General features: G+C 46.9%; 1 protein-coding gene across 1 annotated transcript in view; it reads right to left on the bottom strand.

Annotated features, from left to right (window-relative positions):
- The window catches only part of LOC118695118 (uncharacterized), a 32,973-nt gene extending 20,061 nt beyond the window's left edge, over window positions 1–12,912 (bottom strand). Inside the window, exons 1-18 of the mRNA XM_054517473.1 lie at window positions 12,796–12,912; window positions 12,243–12,350; window positions 8,965–9,129; window positions 8,666–8,776; window positions 8,101–8,242; window positions 7,195–7,284; window positions 6,444–6,577; window positions 6,113–6,223; window positions 4,864–5,005; window positions 4,341–4,678; window positions 3,733–3,885; window positions 3,402–3,512; window positions 2,755–2,896; window positions 2,488–2,579; window positions 1,858–2,010; window positions 1,528–1,638; window positions 881–1,019; window positions 615–704 (exon numbers count right to left, since the gene is read on the bottom strand). Coding sequence (XP_054373448.1) covers window positions 615–704; window positions 881–1,019; window positions 1,528–1,638; window positions 1,858–2,010; window positions 2,488–2,579; window positions 2,755–2,896; window positions 3,402–3,512; window positions 3,733–3,885; window positions 4,341–4,678; window positions 4,864–5,005; window positions 6,113–6,223; window positions 6,444–6,577; window positions 7,195–7,284; window positions 8,101–8,242; window positions 8,666–8,776; window positions 8,965–9,129; window positions 12,243–12,350; window positions 12,796–12,912 — 2,449 coding nt within the window. The remainder of the gene's footprint in view (window positions 1–614; window positions 705–880; window positions 1,020–1,527; window positions 1,639–1,857; window positions 2,011–2,487; window positions 2,580–2,754; window positions 2,897–3,401; window positions 3,513–3,732; window positions 3,886–4,340; window positions 4,679–4,863; window positions 5,006–6,112; window positions 6,224–6,443; window positions 6,578–7,194; window positions 7,285–8,100; window positions 8,243–8,665; window positions 8,777–8,964; window positions 9,130–12,242; window positions 12,351–12,795) is intronic.
- Window positions 12,913–16,044: the final 3,132 nt, after the last annotated feature.

Below are 16,044 nucleotides of genomic sequence, written 5' to 3'. Positions count from 1 at the left end.
CTGCATCTGCAGCTGGCTTCTGCTGCTTTTAGAGTTTGATTCCTGCTAGAGCACTGGCCCGAGGAAATCCAAGCTCAAGGGCTTGAATGGAAACCTCTGCTCTCTCATTGCTCTCTTTCAGCATCTGCGCCCTCTCAAAAGAGGAGCTGCCTGTAACGAAGGGCATCAGGGTTGGCTTTGGGCAGCAGCTCAGGATTCCCCCATTTGGTTCAAGAAATCTAAGGGCTATGGTTTTCTCACCGGGAAATTGCCATTCCAGTTGCCGTTGCCGTTCCACTGGTTGTTCCAGTTGCCGTTCCACTGGTTGTTCCAGTTGCCGTTCCACTGGTTGTTCCAGTTGCCATTCCACTGGTTGTTCCAGTTGCCATTCCACTGGTTGTTCCACTGGTTGTTCCAGTTGCCGTTCCACTGGTTGTTCCAGTTGCCATTCCACTGGTTGGTCCAGTTGTTGTTCCAGTTGCCATTCCACTGGTTGTTCCAGTTGTTGTTCCAGTTGCCATTCCACTGGTTGTTCCAGTTGTTGTTCCAGTTGCCATTCCACTGGTTGTTCCACTGGTTGTTCCACTGGTTGTTCCACTGGTTGTTCCACTGGTTGTTCCATTGGTTGTTCCAGTTGCCATTGCTATTGCAGTACTTCAGCTCTACAACTCTCAGCACATCGAGGGTAATGCATGATCCCAGAGTCACCTGGGGTCCTTGGAAAGCTGCAAAAGAAAAGACAAAACCCCATGAGCTGATGCCTTAGACCTTGGCTGACGTTCCTCACGGGGGTTTCTTTGGGTTTTGAGGTGGAAGAGCAGCATCTGTGCCTGAGTCATCCCGCCCCAAGGGAAAATAAGGCCAGGTGAGTAACACTCAGAATTGCCATGCTTGCACTCACTGGTAACTTGGGTAGCCATGTAGGTGGTGACTCCGCTGCACATAGCCGCAATCTCTGTTCCATAGGAGTAGAGGTTGTTGACCGGTCCATTGGTGACAAAGGTGATCTTGGTGTGTCTTCCAAAAACGCCAATCAGGTTCTATACATCAAAAAACAGCAGTCAGCAAGCTCATTGCTGGCACCTGGTTCCTGCTAGGCCTATTGCTAGCTCTAGGAGGACAACTCTGGACTTGTGTTTGATTCCCAAGTGCCTTTAGGGACATCTTTTAATCCCCTGGGGGGCCTGTGGGACCACTAGCAAGCCTTGAAGGTAGCTTCAAAGGCAGAGCTTGTTCTACAGCAGTCAAGGTCTAGGGAACTTGAGGGGAAGGGGCAGCACAACAAAAGCCCTGAGGGGCACTACAGAGAACAGATGTGCCCAGAAAATTGCACAGCTCATCATCCTCTGGGTAAGTGGGGAGGGATTAATGCTGCCCCTTTCTTTTGGCAAACCATTCCTACAGAAAATTACTAATCAGCATTGCTGTTCAGTGGAAGGAAAGTCTGACACTAGTGCCTACTTGATCTTCTCCAGAAAGAAGAAGCACATGAAGAAATGGCACAATGATCTCTGGGGCCAGGAACCTGCTGCTCCTTTGGAACCTTACCCTGCTCTCTTGTGCCAGGCGGGCCAGGTTATCAAAGCGGGGCATCTCGCTTCTGTTCATGATGGAAATGTAGCAGGCGTTCTGTTGTGTGACTTTGGTTGCAATGACACCCTGTAAAGAAAAGTCTTCAGCACTCACAATTCAGTTTCATCCAAGTATTAATGTTGGGATAAATTCAGCATGGAAGTCCTAACAAGTACTGAGTGTTAGTACCACAAACTGTGGACTCCAAACATTCAGAATAAAGGAACAGTCGCCATCCCTGGGCCAGCTGTGCCTGCAGCCAGACTCCTTGGATGCTTTTGAAGGAGCCCCCTCCCTGCCACTCACTGTGTTGTAGTTCCAGATGGTTTTCCAGGACCCGCTGATGTTCCTTTGCTCAATGACGGCCACACGCCATTGCCTGTTGATGGTCACAATCTGGGAGTGGCCTCCAATGATGACCTGAGTGTTGTTGAAGATGCCGCTGGGAATCTGCTGAGTCTGAGAAGCCAAGGGAAAGCAGAAGTTTTGCCTTTGAAGGAAGACAGTGATGTCCCCACATTTTCTGAAAAATCCCTGCTGCAATACAAGAAGTGGTGCCTCCCTGGTGCGTGCCTGCCTGCACTCAGTTTTTTCCAACGGACCCAGAATCAAGGCCCTGTCAGTAGGGAGAGGCCACAGGAATTCTTTCTATTAATTCAGTGAATCATTGCTGCATTTGACAGCTGCCGTCTACTGCCTTCAGCGGTTGATGCATGCTAAAACATCAGCCAGAGGAAATCCAAACTCGAGGGCTTGCTTGGAAACCACTGCTCACCATTGACCTTTAAAGGCCTCTGAACCTTGAAGCAGGAAGCTCTCAATCAGGAGATGCCCGGCAGGAAGGGCATCAGGGTTGGCTTTGGGCAGCTGCTCAGGTTCCCCCCCCATTTGGTTCAAGAAAGCCAAGGGCTAAGGTTTGCTCACCGGGAAATTGACACTGCCATTGCTATTGCAGTACTTCAGCTCTACAACTCTCAGCACATCGAGGGTAATGCATGATCCCAGAGTCACCTGGGGTCCTTGGAAAGCTGCAAAAGAAAAGACAAAACCCCTTGAGCTGATGCCTAAGATCATGGCTGACATTCTGCAGGGGGGTTTCTTTGGGTTTTGAGGTGGAAGAGCAGCATCTGTGCCTGAGTCATCCCGCCCCAGGGAAAATAAGGCCAGGTCAGTAACACTCAGAATTGCCATGCTTGCACTCACTGGTAACTTCGTAAGCCATGTAGGTGGTGACTCCGCTGCACATAGCCGTGATGTCTATTCCATAGGAGTTGAGGTTGCTGACCAATCCACTGGTGACAAAGGTGATCCTCTTGTTGGGTCTTCCAAAACCACCGATCAGGTTCTATACATCAAAAACCAGCATTCAGCAAGCTCAGGGCAGAGGTGGCTCCTGCTAGGCAGTTCCTCTGCAATGATGACTCAGGGCTGGGTCTTTGATACCCAACTGCTTTTTAGGAGGCCTTTTAATCCCCTGGAGGGGCCTATGGGACCACCATCAAGCCTTGAAGGCAGCCTCAAGGGCAGAGCTCATTCTAAGGGAATCAAGGTGAATGGAACATGATGGGGAATGGCAGCGCAAGGAATGCCTTTAAGGGCTTCACAAAGAACGAGTTTGCTCAGCAAGCTGCACAGCTCAGCATCCTCTGGGTTAGTGGGGGAGGGAATAATGCAGCCCCTTTCATTTGGAAAAGCATTCCTACAACATAGTTCTAATCAGCATTTCTTTTGAGAGAAAGGAAACTCTGCCACAAGGCACAACCAGATCCTGCCCACAAAGGAAGCAGAACATGAAGAAATGGCACAGTGATTTCCAGGGCCAGGCACCATCTGCTCCTTTGGAACCTTACCCTGCTCTCTTGCGCCAGGTGGGCCAGGTTATCAAAGCGGGGCATCTCGCTTCTGTTCATGATGGAAATGTAGCAGGCGTTCTGTTGCGGGACTTTGGTTGCAATGACACCCTGTAAAAGAAAAGGATTCAGCGCTCGCAATTCAGTTTCATCCAAGAATTAATGTTGGCATCAAATCGAGGTGGAAACCATAATTAATGCTGAGTTCCACTGCCCCACATTGTGGACTCCAAATGTTCAGAATATAGGAGTAATTGCCACCCCTGGGCCAGCTGTACCAGCAGCCAGACTCCTTGGATGCTTTTGAAGGAGCCCCCTCCCTGCCACTCACCGTGTTGTAGTTCCAGATGGTTTTCCAGGACCCGCTGAAGCTCCTTTGCTCAATGACGGCCACACGCCGTTGCCTGTTGATGGTCACAATTTGGGAGTGGCCACCGATGATGACCTGAGTGTTGTTGAAGATGCCGCTGGGAATCTGCTGAGACTAAATAGCCAAGGGAAAAAAAGATATTTTGCATTTGAAGGAAGACAGTGATGTCACCAAAGCTTCCAAGAAAATCCTTGCTACAGTGGAAGAAGTGCTGGCCCTCAGGTAATGCCCATGGCTTCCCTCAGTCTTTTCTAAAGGACCCAGAATCAAAGTGGTGGCAGTGGGCTGAGGCCCTAAGAATTCTTCTCATGGATTCAGTGAATCATTGCTGCATCTGCAGCTGGCTTCTGCTGCTTTTAGAGTTTGATTCCTGCTAGAGCACTGGCCCGAGGAAATCCAAGCTCAAGGGCTTGGATGGAAAGCCTCTGCTCTCTCATTGCTCTCTTTCAGCATCTGCGCCCTCTCAAAAGAGGAGCTGCCTGAAACGAAGGGCATCAGGGTTGGCTTTGGGCAGCAGCTCAGGATCCCCCCATTTGGTTCAAGAAATCTAAGGGCTAGGGTTTTCTCACCGGGAAATTGCCATTCCAGTTGCCGTTCCAGTTGCCATTCCAATTGCCATTCCACTGGTTGTTCCAGTTGTTGTTGCCGATGCCGTTCCAGTTGCCATTCCAACTGTTGTTCCAGTTGCCATTCCAGTTGTTGTTCCAGTTGCCATTCCAACTGTTGTTCCACTGGTTGTTCCAGTTGCCGTTCCACTGGTTGTTCCACTGGTTGTTCCAGTTGCCATTCCACTGGTTGTTCCAGTTGTTCCACTGGTTGTTCCAGTTGCCATTGCTATTGCAGTACTTCAGCTCTACAACTCTCAGCACATCGAGGGTAATGCATGATCCCAGAGTCACCTGGGGTCCTTGGAAAGCTGCAAAAGAAAAGACAAAACGCCATGAGCTGATGCCTTAGACCTTGGCTGACGTTCCTCACGGGGGTTTCTTTGGGTTTTGAGGTGGAAGAGCAGCATCTGTGCCTGAGTCATCACGCCCCAAGGGAAAATAAGGCCAGGTCAGTAACACTCAGAATTGCCATGCTTGCACTCACTGTGAACTTCATAAGCCGTGTAGGTGGTGAGTCCACTGCACATAGCCATGATGTCTGCTCCATAGGAGTAGAGGTTGTTGACCAATCCATTGGTGACAAAGGTGATCCTCTTGTGGGGTCTTCCAAAACCACCGATCAGGTTCTAAACATCAAAAACCAGCATTCAGCAAGCTCCATGCCAGGAGCTGGTTCCTGCTTGTTCTATTCCTTGCTGTGGAATGATGCCTCATGACTGGGTGTTTGGGTCTAAATTTTTTTTTAGGGACACCTTTTAATTCCCTGGGGGGCCTGTGGGACCACTGGCAAGTCTTGAAGGTGGCTCCAAAGGCAGATGGTTCTAAGCCAGTCAAAGTGCAGGTAGCCTGAGGGGAGCGGCAGCACAAGGAAATTGCTGATGTGGAGAAGAGCTGTGTGGCCGCTCTGTGGAGCCCGAGCTCCTTCCAAGGCATGTGCTCTGTCATTGCCCTTGCCCCTCTAGAGCACCCAGGCTGTCAAATGGAAGGCTGGCAGGAGAAGTCTCATCCTGCAGCCCATTCTAACCTGGAACCACAGAGGGCAGCAGCAAGTCCAGGCAGATACACTTTCTCTCAGACTATTTGCAGGTGGTACTTAGGGCCCCACACTAAGAACCCTGGGTGCTCGAGTGGGACACTTCTTTCTGAAAGCCCCCCGTGAGCTTCATTTCGCATCCTTTCTCCTTTCCTCTTGGAGTGCTTTGTTGCCTGGCCCAAGGCATTGCCTGCTTTCTTGCACTTTCCTCTGAGACCCTTGGTTCCCTCTGCTCTCTCAGCCAGGGCCAGAGGGCTCCTGTTGTGGCTCATCCCATGAATGAGGGATGGGGAGATGTTCTCTCATGCCGCAGTTCAAAAGGGAGTCCGGCCATGAGCAGCTACAAGGCTAAGTTCTTAGATGACCAATGAATATTGGTAGTGAAAAGTCTGTGAAGGACTTTGAGATCCTGGCTTGCCAATAGGATTAACTCCCTTGAAGGGCTCCTCAGAGCAATGGTTTGCCCAGCAAGCTGCACAGCTCAGTATCCTCAGAGACAGTGGAGCTGGGTGAGGGAATAATATAGTCCCTTTCTTTTGGAAAATCATTCCTACAATAAATTCCTAATCAGCATTACTGTTGAGAGAAAGGAAACTCTACCACTGGAGACAATCTGTTCATGTCCAGAAAGAAAGAGCTCATGAAGAAATGGCACAATGATCTCTGGGGCCAGGAACCTGCTGCTCCTTTGGAACCTTACCCTGCTCTCTTGTGCCAGGCGGGCCAGGTTATCAAAGCGGGGCATCTCATTTCTGTTCATGGTGGAAATGTAGCAGGTGTTCTGTTGCGTGATTTTGGTTGCAATGACACCCTGTGAAATGAAAATAATTGAGCGCTCAAAATTCAGTATCTTCCCGCAGTTTACACTCGATAAAGTCGGGATGGAAAGCATAATAAATTCTGAGAGTTTCTACCCTGCATTGTGGACTCCAAACATCCAGAATAAAGGAACAGTTGCCATCCCTGGGCCAGCTGTACAAGCAGGCAATATCCTTGAATGTATTTAAACAAGCCCCATCCCTGCCACTCACCGTGTTGTAGTTCCAGATGGTTTTCCAGGACCCACTGATGCTCGTTTGTTCAATGATTGCCACACGCCATTGCCTGTTGATGGTCACAATCTGGGAGTGGCCACCGATGATGACCTGAGTGTTGTTGAAGATGCCTTGAGTGTTGTTGAGGATGATGCCTGGAATCTGCTGAGACTAAAAAGCCAAGGGAAAGAAAGAAGACGTTTCATCTTTGAAGGGACACAGTGATGTCCCCAAAGCTTCTGAAAAATCCTTGCTACAGTGGAAGAACTTCTGCAATAGAAGTGCCCTCAGTCTTTTCTAAAGGACTCAGAATCAAGGCTATGGCAGTGGGCAGAGGCCATAAGAATTCTTTTCATGGATTCAGTGAATCATTGCTGCATCTGACAGCTGTCATCTCTTGCCTTTAGAGGTTGATGCATGCTAGAGCACTGGCCAGGGGAAATCCACACTCAAGGCCTTGGTTGGAAACCACTGTTCACCCGTTGCTCTCTTTCAGCATCTGCACCCTCAAGCAGGAACCTCTCAAAAGAGGAGATGCCAGGCAAGAAGGGCATCAGGGTTGGCTTTGGGCTGCAGCTCAGGATCCCCCCCATTTTCTTAATGACAAGTAAGGGCTACGGTTTTCTCACCTGTCCATTGCCATTCCAATTGCCATTCCAGTTGCCAGTGATATTCCAGTTGCCATTCCAGTTGCCGTTGCCATTCAAATTGCCATTCCAATTACCATTCCAATTGCCATTGCCAATGCCATTCCAGTTGCCATTGCTATTGCAGTACCTCAGATCCACAGCTCTCAAGACATTGAGGGTAATGCAGGATCCCAGATTCACTTGGAGTCCTTGGTATACAAGAAAGCACAAAACAAAACCCCATGAGCTAATTCTAATGACCTTGGCTGCCCTTCTACAGGAGGGTGGTGGTGTTGCTCAGAGCACACACAGGTATGAAGAATTGCTGCTCTGGGAATGTTCGAGCTGTGCAAGGGACGGAGTCTCTTGGACTCTCCAAATAGCACTGGCTCGGTGGCTCAGCCAGGAATGCTCACAAAGACCTGATCTTCAACACCCTTAGGGATTTCCTGTGCAGAAATTAGGGCTCTATTGCACTTTGTCTGAGAGTCCCAACAGCTGGGCATTACATGGTGAGGTTGCTGCCAATCCATGGGCCCAGTCACATGGGCTGTGACATTCTGGAAGAATCCTACCATGTGTAGTTCATTAACCCTGGGGAATGGGATCATTGCCCCAGGGGAAGAGTTACAGGGGAGGAAACCACTTGGTTTAGTGTTGCGAAGCACAAGGGTTTTGCGGCTGCCTGGGTCAACTCATTAGCAAGCTCTGACCTGAAGGACAATGGTTCCTAGAACAACCCTTCTTCTTGACTGGGTATTACAGGGCAGCTCAGGTGTGGGCCAAAACACTCATTAAGCTTCCCAGAAAGGCGCTGTAAGGTTTTAGTTTGTGTCATTTATGGGGGTTGTGATCCTGCACTGTTCCAGTCTCGATCTAGAGAGGTGCCAAACCCTTTGTGCAACTGCTGAAGCCCTTGGTTTCTGTCTGGCCCAAAGTGAAGAGCAGCATCCATGCCTGAATCATGCCCCAGGAGACAAAAGGGCCAGGTCAGTAACACTCAGAATTGCCATTAATTCACTCACCATGAACTTCATAAGCCATGTAGGTGGTGACTCCACTGCACATAGCTGAGATTTCTATTCCATAGGAGTTGAGGTTGTTGACCAATCCATTGGTGACGAAGGTGATCTCCTTTGTAGGTCTTCCAAGAACACCGATCATGTTCTAAACATCAAAAAACCAGCATTCAGCAAGCTCAGCATCAGGAGCTGGTTCCTGCTTGAGATATTCCTAGCTCTGGGAATATCTCAAAGTTGATTCCCAACTGCTATTAGGAACAACATTAATCCCTTGTGGTTTGTGGGACCACTGGCAAGCCTTGAAGGCAGTAGCAAAGCACATGGTTTGCCCAGCAAGCTGCAGAGCTCAACATCCTCAGAGAAAGTGGAGCTGGGTGAGGGAATAATGCAGCCTCTTTCTTCTTTTGGCAAAACATTCCTACCAGAAATTTCCAATCTACATTACTGTGGAGTGAAGGGAAATCCTGCCACTAGACATAACCTGATCCTCTCCAGGAAGAAGAAGCAGAAGGGGAAATGAGCTAATAAACTCCAGGGTCAGGGACATGCTAGTCCTTTGGATTCTTACCCTGCTCTCAGCCGCCAGTCGGGCCAGACTATTAAAACTGGGTATGTCAGTTCTGTTCATGATGGAAATGTAGCAGGTGTTCTGCTGCATGACTTTGGTTGCAATGACACCCTGTAAAATAAAAGTATTTAGCATTCAGAACTCAGTTTCTCCAACTGTTGAGGTTGCAAAGTCGGGATGGAAGCAGTAACAAATACTGAGAGTTTCTACCCCACATCATTTACTTCAGATGATCAGAATACAGAAACAAGCCCCATCCCTGGGTCACCTTTTTAACAATCCCACTCCCATCCACTCACCCTGTTGTAGTTCCAGATGGTTTTCCATGATAAAGTTTGGCTCTTTTGCTCGATGATTGCCACTCTTGTTTGACTATTGAGCTTCACGCCTTGTGAGATACCGGTGATAGTGATTTGAGAGTCGCCACCAAAGATGATTTGCTGGTTTCCATTTGTCTGCTGAGACTGGAAAACCAAATGGAGCACTTTTAGATGGTAACATTAGTCAGTGTTGTCTCCGTTGCTTTTAAAAACCCTTGCTACAATAGAAAAAGTTCTGTCCCCCCCCAAGACCCAGAAATGGCCTCAGTATTTTTAAATAGACCCAGAATCAAAGCATTGGCATTGAGCAGCAGCTGTAAGAGTTCTTTTCGAGGATTCCATGAGTCATTGTTGCATCTGACACCTGTGATTTGGTTCCTTTAGAGTTTCATCTGTTTGAGAAGACTTCAAATCTTTTCCTTCAAAATGTTGGAGAAAGAATCGAGGCGATTTCATGAAGCAGAGAATAGAGGCAGAGTAGCCATGCATGTGGAAATTGTTCATTTGTACTCACGTAATCAGCAAGGGCTGGAGTCAGGACCAGTCCAAGAAGGACTGCAGTCCAAATCTGAAATGAAAATCAAATACAAAATGTAACTGCAGCTCTGGCTGACAAATCTGGTCATGACAATCCTCCTTTTCTTTTCCTAATCTGATGTTCAAGGGTCCTCCTTGGATCCTGTTTTTGCTTTCAACCCGGGATTGCATCAGTGCCCCCAAAGGGAGGCACCCTTGCTTTACCCCAGGGGCTGAGCTGCTCCTTCTGGAGGAGCTCAATGTCCCCAGAGAAAGCCTTAGTGCTCCAGAGAGGCAGGAGCCCTTCTGAGAGATAAAGGAATGGGTTTGAATCAAAGCTTCAGTTCATAAGGAAGAAAAGCATGCATACTTACAGAGAGATGCATCCTGACTGCAGAGCTGATGCTCCTGCAGGTAGAAAGAGCAGTGTGAACCCTCCACCTTTTATATGTTTTCAGAAATCACAGTAGAAATGCTGAGTGTGCAATCAAATTATTTTGTCATTTGTTTCCCTGCCATTTGTCCCTGAAAATTATTTCCTGGTGTACTTGATAAACTTGGGGATTGTATTTCTGAACCATTTGACCTCCTGGAGTCTGATAGTTATCAAATAGGAATCCATTTGCAGTGAAAAATTAAATATGTTTCTAGTATTTTTCTAACATGTACTATTTACTTTTGAAAATTCACATCAAACTTAAGACCGGAGATATCCTAGGGCTTAAACAAGAACATAAAAAGCTTTGCATTAGACAAAATATGTGAAAGCCTTTTTACCTTCCAAAATATACTGTATGTTATCGGGTCACCATAGCACCCACTCAAATGTGGCAGTGAGGGCTGAGGCATCTGTGCCTCTGTGGACTTGTCAAAGCAGCCCTGAGGCATTTGCACCTTTCCAGCTTTATTAATTTACACTTGTTGGCAGATTTTTCCTCTTAAGTGCATGAAGTTAAAGCAGTTTTGTGAGCAGCTGGACCTTGCTGACAGTGTTTTACTCTCCTGGGGACGGTATTGCAGCAGGCGTTGTAGTAGGTATAGCACTATTTTCTTCTAGTATTGATGAATAATTACTCAAGGCAGCATGTGAACTCTCCCTGAGAAGTTGTACTGGAAGAGGTTTAAATGCCAAAATTGGGATTTTGCAAGAACATTAGTTTTGCAACTTGTCTTTGGAATTGCTTCTGCTTTTTCAAAGGGTTAGTAAAAACACAGCACAGACCAGTGTAGGCTGACGATAAATTTTACTGAGACTCAACAGCTTCCATACAGAGCAGAAGAAATATAAATGATTGGAAATATGATCAAGAGAAGATTATCAAGGAGAAAAATCTTACTAATGGGTACACAGTTCTATGAATTTTCTTCTGCAAACTTTGTCAGGAGTAACCACAGTAATAAACAGGCAGTTCATTAACATTAAATTTCAGTCATGAAATATTTCACTCCAAGAAGCTTCATCCTGATGAGAAGTTTGATCCCCTTAAAAAGTTTGATCCTGAAAGAAGAAGAAAAAACAATTAGATTTGGACTGAGAAAATATGAAGGTAAAAATGTAGCTGAAATGCTTCCAACTAGTTGCCTAAAAATTCCGGATTTATGTCAAGAGCTAGAGCCCAGAACCTTCCTGAGAGAATGGCTGGGCCCCAGGTCACTCAGGAGAGCGACAGACCTGCATTTCCTGAGGTGTGTGTACATGGATGTATGAAAAGCCATAGAAAACACAGGGTCTCAGTAAGTGACGTGCTCATGTTTGCTTGAATCTTCTTTTGTTAATCCTGTCAACCTGTGCACATTTTGGAACTCCAGGGCTGTCAGCAGCAGACTCACCGGGAGCTGGGTAAGCGAGGAAGGAGGGAATTCCTCTGCACAGGGCTTGGATGCGTTTTCCATACGGGCTCAAGCTTTGGAGTCTGTTCCTGGAGATAATGAAGCGATTCTCTCTGGGTGGCAGCTGGTAAGGCCCAAGTACCTGAGCATCAAAGAAACAGCCAGAAAACAGCATTTAGGAAAACCAAAGCCGGAGTTCAGGACTGGTGATACACATATTGAGAAGGACCTGGTGGGTGACAGGCTGGACATGACCCACCAATGTGCACCAGCAGCCCAGGAACCCCCCAGTGCTGGGCTGACCCCAGCATGGGCAGCAGCGCCAGGGGGATTCTGCCCCTCTGCTCAGGTGAGACCCATCTGCAGAGCTGCCCCCAGCCCTGGAAGGACCTGGAGCAGCTGGGAGAGCCCAGAGGAGGCACCAGCACAATCAGGGGGATGGAGCAGCTCTGCTGTGAGCAAAGGGTGAGATGATTGGGATTGCTCATCCTGGAGAAGTTTCAGGTGACCTCATCATGGCCTTCTGGTACCTGAAGGAGCCAACAGGAAGGACTGGGCAAGACTATTTACAAGGGTCTGGAGTGAAAGGACAAAGAGAAATTGTTTCCCACTGCCAGAGGGCAGGGTTAGATGGGATACCGGGAAGAAATTCCTCCCTGTGAGGGTGGGAAGGCCCTGGCACAAGTTGCCCTGAGAAGCTGTGGCTGCCTCATCCCTGGAAGTGTCCAAGACCAGGCTGAACAGTAATTGGCGTTGTTCCTGGGCAATGCAGCTTTTGAAGGAAATTTTAGAGCAGCTCAGCCCTGCTGAGAAAGTTCTCTTCAGTTCTTGGAGCCTTTTCTCCTGCTCCTGTGTAGGAACAAGTGCTTTTCACTGACCATCTTTTGCCCCGCTTTAAACCACCACCCTACCTTGTCTCCTGGAGGTGGTGTAGGAAAAGGTTTGCTAAGCCAGAACCTCTTGCTGGTTGTAGCAATGATGCAGGTGTTCTTTGAAAACACCTTGGTTGCAACGTAGCCCTGTTAAAGTCAAACAAAAACCCCTTTTTGTTGCAAACAATTTACAGGGAAAGAGAAGTGCGTTGCTAGAGAGAGGCAGTGGTTAAAAGAAAGGCTTCCTACAGTGCAAATAGTCACAGGGAAAGAAAAATATTGGTCCTTTCAATTATATTGTTTAGGCAAATGTGTCATGGGGGCTGACAAGAGACTTTGCTAAAAGGTAAATTGCCTCCTCTAGTAATGCCACGTGTATGATGTGTTCTCCTGCTGAGGGCAGGTGAAGGAATTTGCTGCTGAAAAGCTAATGCAGCACACAGTCACCAGCAGAAACAGTCCCAAGGCTGAAGGAGCACATTTTCAAGCATGTCCTCTAAAATACAATGAAATTTTGTTGAAGCTTTGGTGGTTTTTAGAAAACGTTTGTCTCTTTTGCCATTTTTCTTGTGCTATGGTGGCAGCTACTTACAGCCTCGAAGTCCCAGATGGTTTTCCAGGCCTCAGACCCATCCTTTGGGTTGGTGCTGACCCTAATCCCAGAGTAGATTGAGTTTTCACTGGGCTGCCCATTAAAGTCGTTGTCCATGTTCTGATTTTTGGAAAAGATTAAAAGAGGTAAGGATTTAGCTTCCCGGGTTCCCAGCAGTGTTTCTCTCCATAAAGCATTAGCTGCAGTAGCTGTGTTTTGAGAAGTCACTGCTCTTGGAGATCAGATTAAAGGGGAGATGATTTCTTGGCTCAGAATGAAGATGGGAAGCCTTTACTTTCCAAGTAATCAAAAGAATTCCTTACTGTTCTTTCCCCCACAGGATCTTGCTGGCACCAGATTACTTAAAGTATTCTACTGTATTTTGTGGTCAGATCAGTCATGTTAATATTTGTTTCTCTCCACACCATTATTTTCTGTGTTTATGCTCAGCTCAGGACAGACTTCCCTGATTCCATGTATGGTAACTGTCTTTTCCTCCTTGATACATCAAGCATGGAAATAATTTCTTAGTTATCATAGAAAAATTAAAACGCAATTTTCTTCTAAATATCAGACTTTAAAAAGCAGCTTCACTTCCAGAAACACATTTCTCAGAGGTAAGAGCTAAAGCCAGTGGTTCTTGTGGCAGTGGTGAGTAGCTGTGTCTAGTTCTGTACTTACGAGGTTGGCAAGAGCAGGAGCCAGGAAAACTCCAAGGAGAGAAGCAATCACAATCTGAAATGAACATTTGGAATTCAAAACATGTGAAGATCATCAAGACATCAAACTGTTTGCTGTCTTAAAATAATTTTGACTTCCTGTTTACTGTGTGTACAGACTCAGCACTTTCTGCAGTGGGGTGCAGCTGAAGAGGATTGAAATATGCAGGAGAATTATTTGTTGATGAGTTCACAGAACACATGCACAGAAATGGCTCTTAGCCCCAGAACTGCACCTTGCCCAGGCAAGAAGGGAGTTCTGAAAACTTGCCCAGCCCCAGTTCAGTAACTTATCGGAAAAAATGTACTCTGAAATATTTTCTTTGCAAGAGTGAGCTTTTCACCTCGAGCTTTTGATGTCAGACATGGCGCAGATCTGAGAAATGCCCATGTGCACCTGTTGTGAAGAGCTGGAATATGGGTGCACATTCATGGGTGCACATTCCAGCTCTGTGCCTGGAACACTGCAGAAAAGGCACCTGAGCATCTTCACAGTGATCTCATCCTCCAAATACAGGACTTATAGTCTAAAGGGAGGCACAGGCACTTCAGAAAACTGGGACCTCAAACATTTGTTACCCCTTTGTAAAGCCACAGAGTTTCAACAACTCACGAGCTTGCTGTTGCTCGGGTTTGAATGAACCACTGCTGATACCTTTTGGAGAAATTTCCTATTGTTATGATGAAAAATTCTTTTGGGATAAGTATTGTGAACAATTATTTTCTTGAGGACAATCCTATGAATATTGAATCAGTCCCAGATTTTATCCGCTCCAAAGGAGGATTTTAATGAAAAAGGTCCAAGTCGGACTCAGAGTATTTAAAAGTAATGCTTGGGAATTTTTCCTGCACCAGTTTCAGGCTGCTGTAAATACCTCAGTGTCACCATCCTGCACTTGGAGTCTCCCGTGTCACACTCTCAGCAAACAGCTGAGCCCTAACTTTATGTGACTTGCTGAGACTGTTGATTTGCCTCTGAGTGGTGAAGGAGAGAATCTTGTCCTGTGGACGTGTCGCGAGTGTGTGTCGCCCCTGGAACAGAGCACTCCTCTCTTTCACTTTGAGCATGTGGAGCTCCATCCCTGCCAAATGGGAGCTTTCTCCCCTGCAGTCCCCACCCCTTTGGCATTTTCACTTTGAAAATGCCCTTTGGCATTTCACTTTGTCAGAAATCACTAAGAGTTCACTCAGTGCCAAGAAAAGCTCAAAACCATTTAAAAGCTGCCCAGCCTTAAGAGTTTTATGAGAAAGTGATAGGTATACTTACAGGGAACTTCATTTGGATGGTAGGCCAGGCCAGCTCTGCTGCTAATTGATGTGTACTCTTACTTTTTATACATAATATCCCAAAGTTAAATCTGAAAATGGGTTTGCCTTATTGGCAGGTGCCCTGTGTTCACAGAAGCATGACGAGGTTCCTGGGGAAGTGCTCTGATAAGAGGAGGCTTTGATACCTGCCTGATTGAATTCATGGCATACAGGGAGCTGAGAGAAAAGTGGTCATGGTAAGCTCAGTGTATTGAACAGCCACTTTTAAATGGAAAAAGAAATTATAAGCAGAACCAGAGCAGAGATTCCCAGTAATCTTGCAGTGATGCTTTGTGCCAGTGTGGCAAAGGGCTCAGCCTGAAGTGCCTCTGGCCAAAAGCACCATTCAAACCAGGGGGTGGTAATCTTGCTGTGTTAAAAATGTTAAGATTCTGTTTGTCAGACAGAGCCCTGAATCTTCACAGAGCCTCTTCAGGAGAGTAGCACCTGATTATGGACCAAGGGCTGATTTGAGAAAGGGACTGTACATTTGAGGTGGCAAGGCTCACCGAGGGATCCTGAGTCACAGCTTTGCAAGCTAAGCCTCACTCTGCGTGAGGACTGGCCAAGGTGAAATTAGAGGGGTTTAAACCCTTCTTAGGCAGCTCCTTCCTTCAGCTTCATATTGGAGGGTGCCTCTAGGACTGTGGTGCTTGGGTTCAAACACATACCTGTTGATTTTAGGGGTGTTCCTGGGAGATGTGTGATGAACTGTGGGCAAAAAGTCTCCAAAAAGCAAGGCTTGCCTATTGGAATTATATCAAAGGCTTTGCCTGAGACAACCAGCTCAGGCTGTGTCACAATCACATCAATTAGGCAAATGCTTTTTAGAAATTAACCTTTAGTTTTTGTCCTTGTCTGATGGGATCAGCAGAGTTCAGTCAGTGCAATGCACGGTGCAGATCATGGCTATTGTTGTCGTTTTCCTGCAGTAAACAACTGCTGCTCTCCCCTGCTGCTCTGCCCTTACCTGTGCCTCAGCACCTGGGTGCAGGGGGAAACAGGAGCTGCGGCTTCTCAAGTGTTCTTCAAACAAAATGAGTACATGAAGGCATAAACACTGAGGAAAAGTTAAATTAACCTTTTCTTTTAACTTGTGGTGCCTGAACCCTGTTAGAATCCTGCTGTGAAATACTTACTTGACTGTCGAAATCTATTCTGAGTATTTCTGACATACCTGTAATCTTAAAAATAAAGATTCTTTTGAGAAGAAGGGACAGAG

Source organism: Molothrus ater, chromosome 28 (genome assembly GCF_012460135.2).
Source record: "Molothrus ater isolate BHLD 08-10-18 breed brown headed cowbird chromosome 28, BPBGC_Mater_1.1, whole genome shotgun sequence".
Taxonomy (NCBI): domain Eukaryota; kingdom Metazoa; phylum Chordata; class Aves; order Passeriformes; family Icteridae; genus Molothrus; species Molothrus ater.
This window is presented reverse-complemented; position numbering and strand designations above follow the sequence as displayed.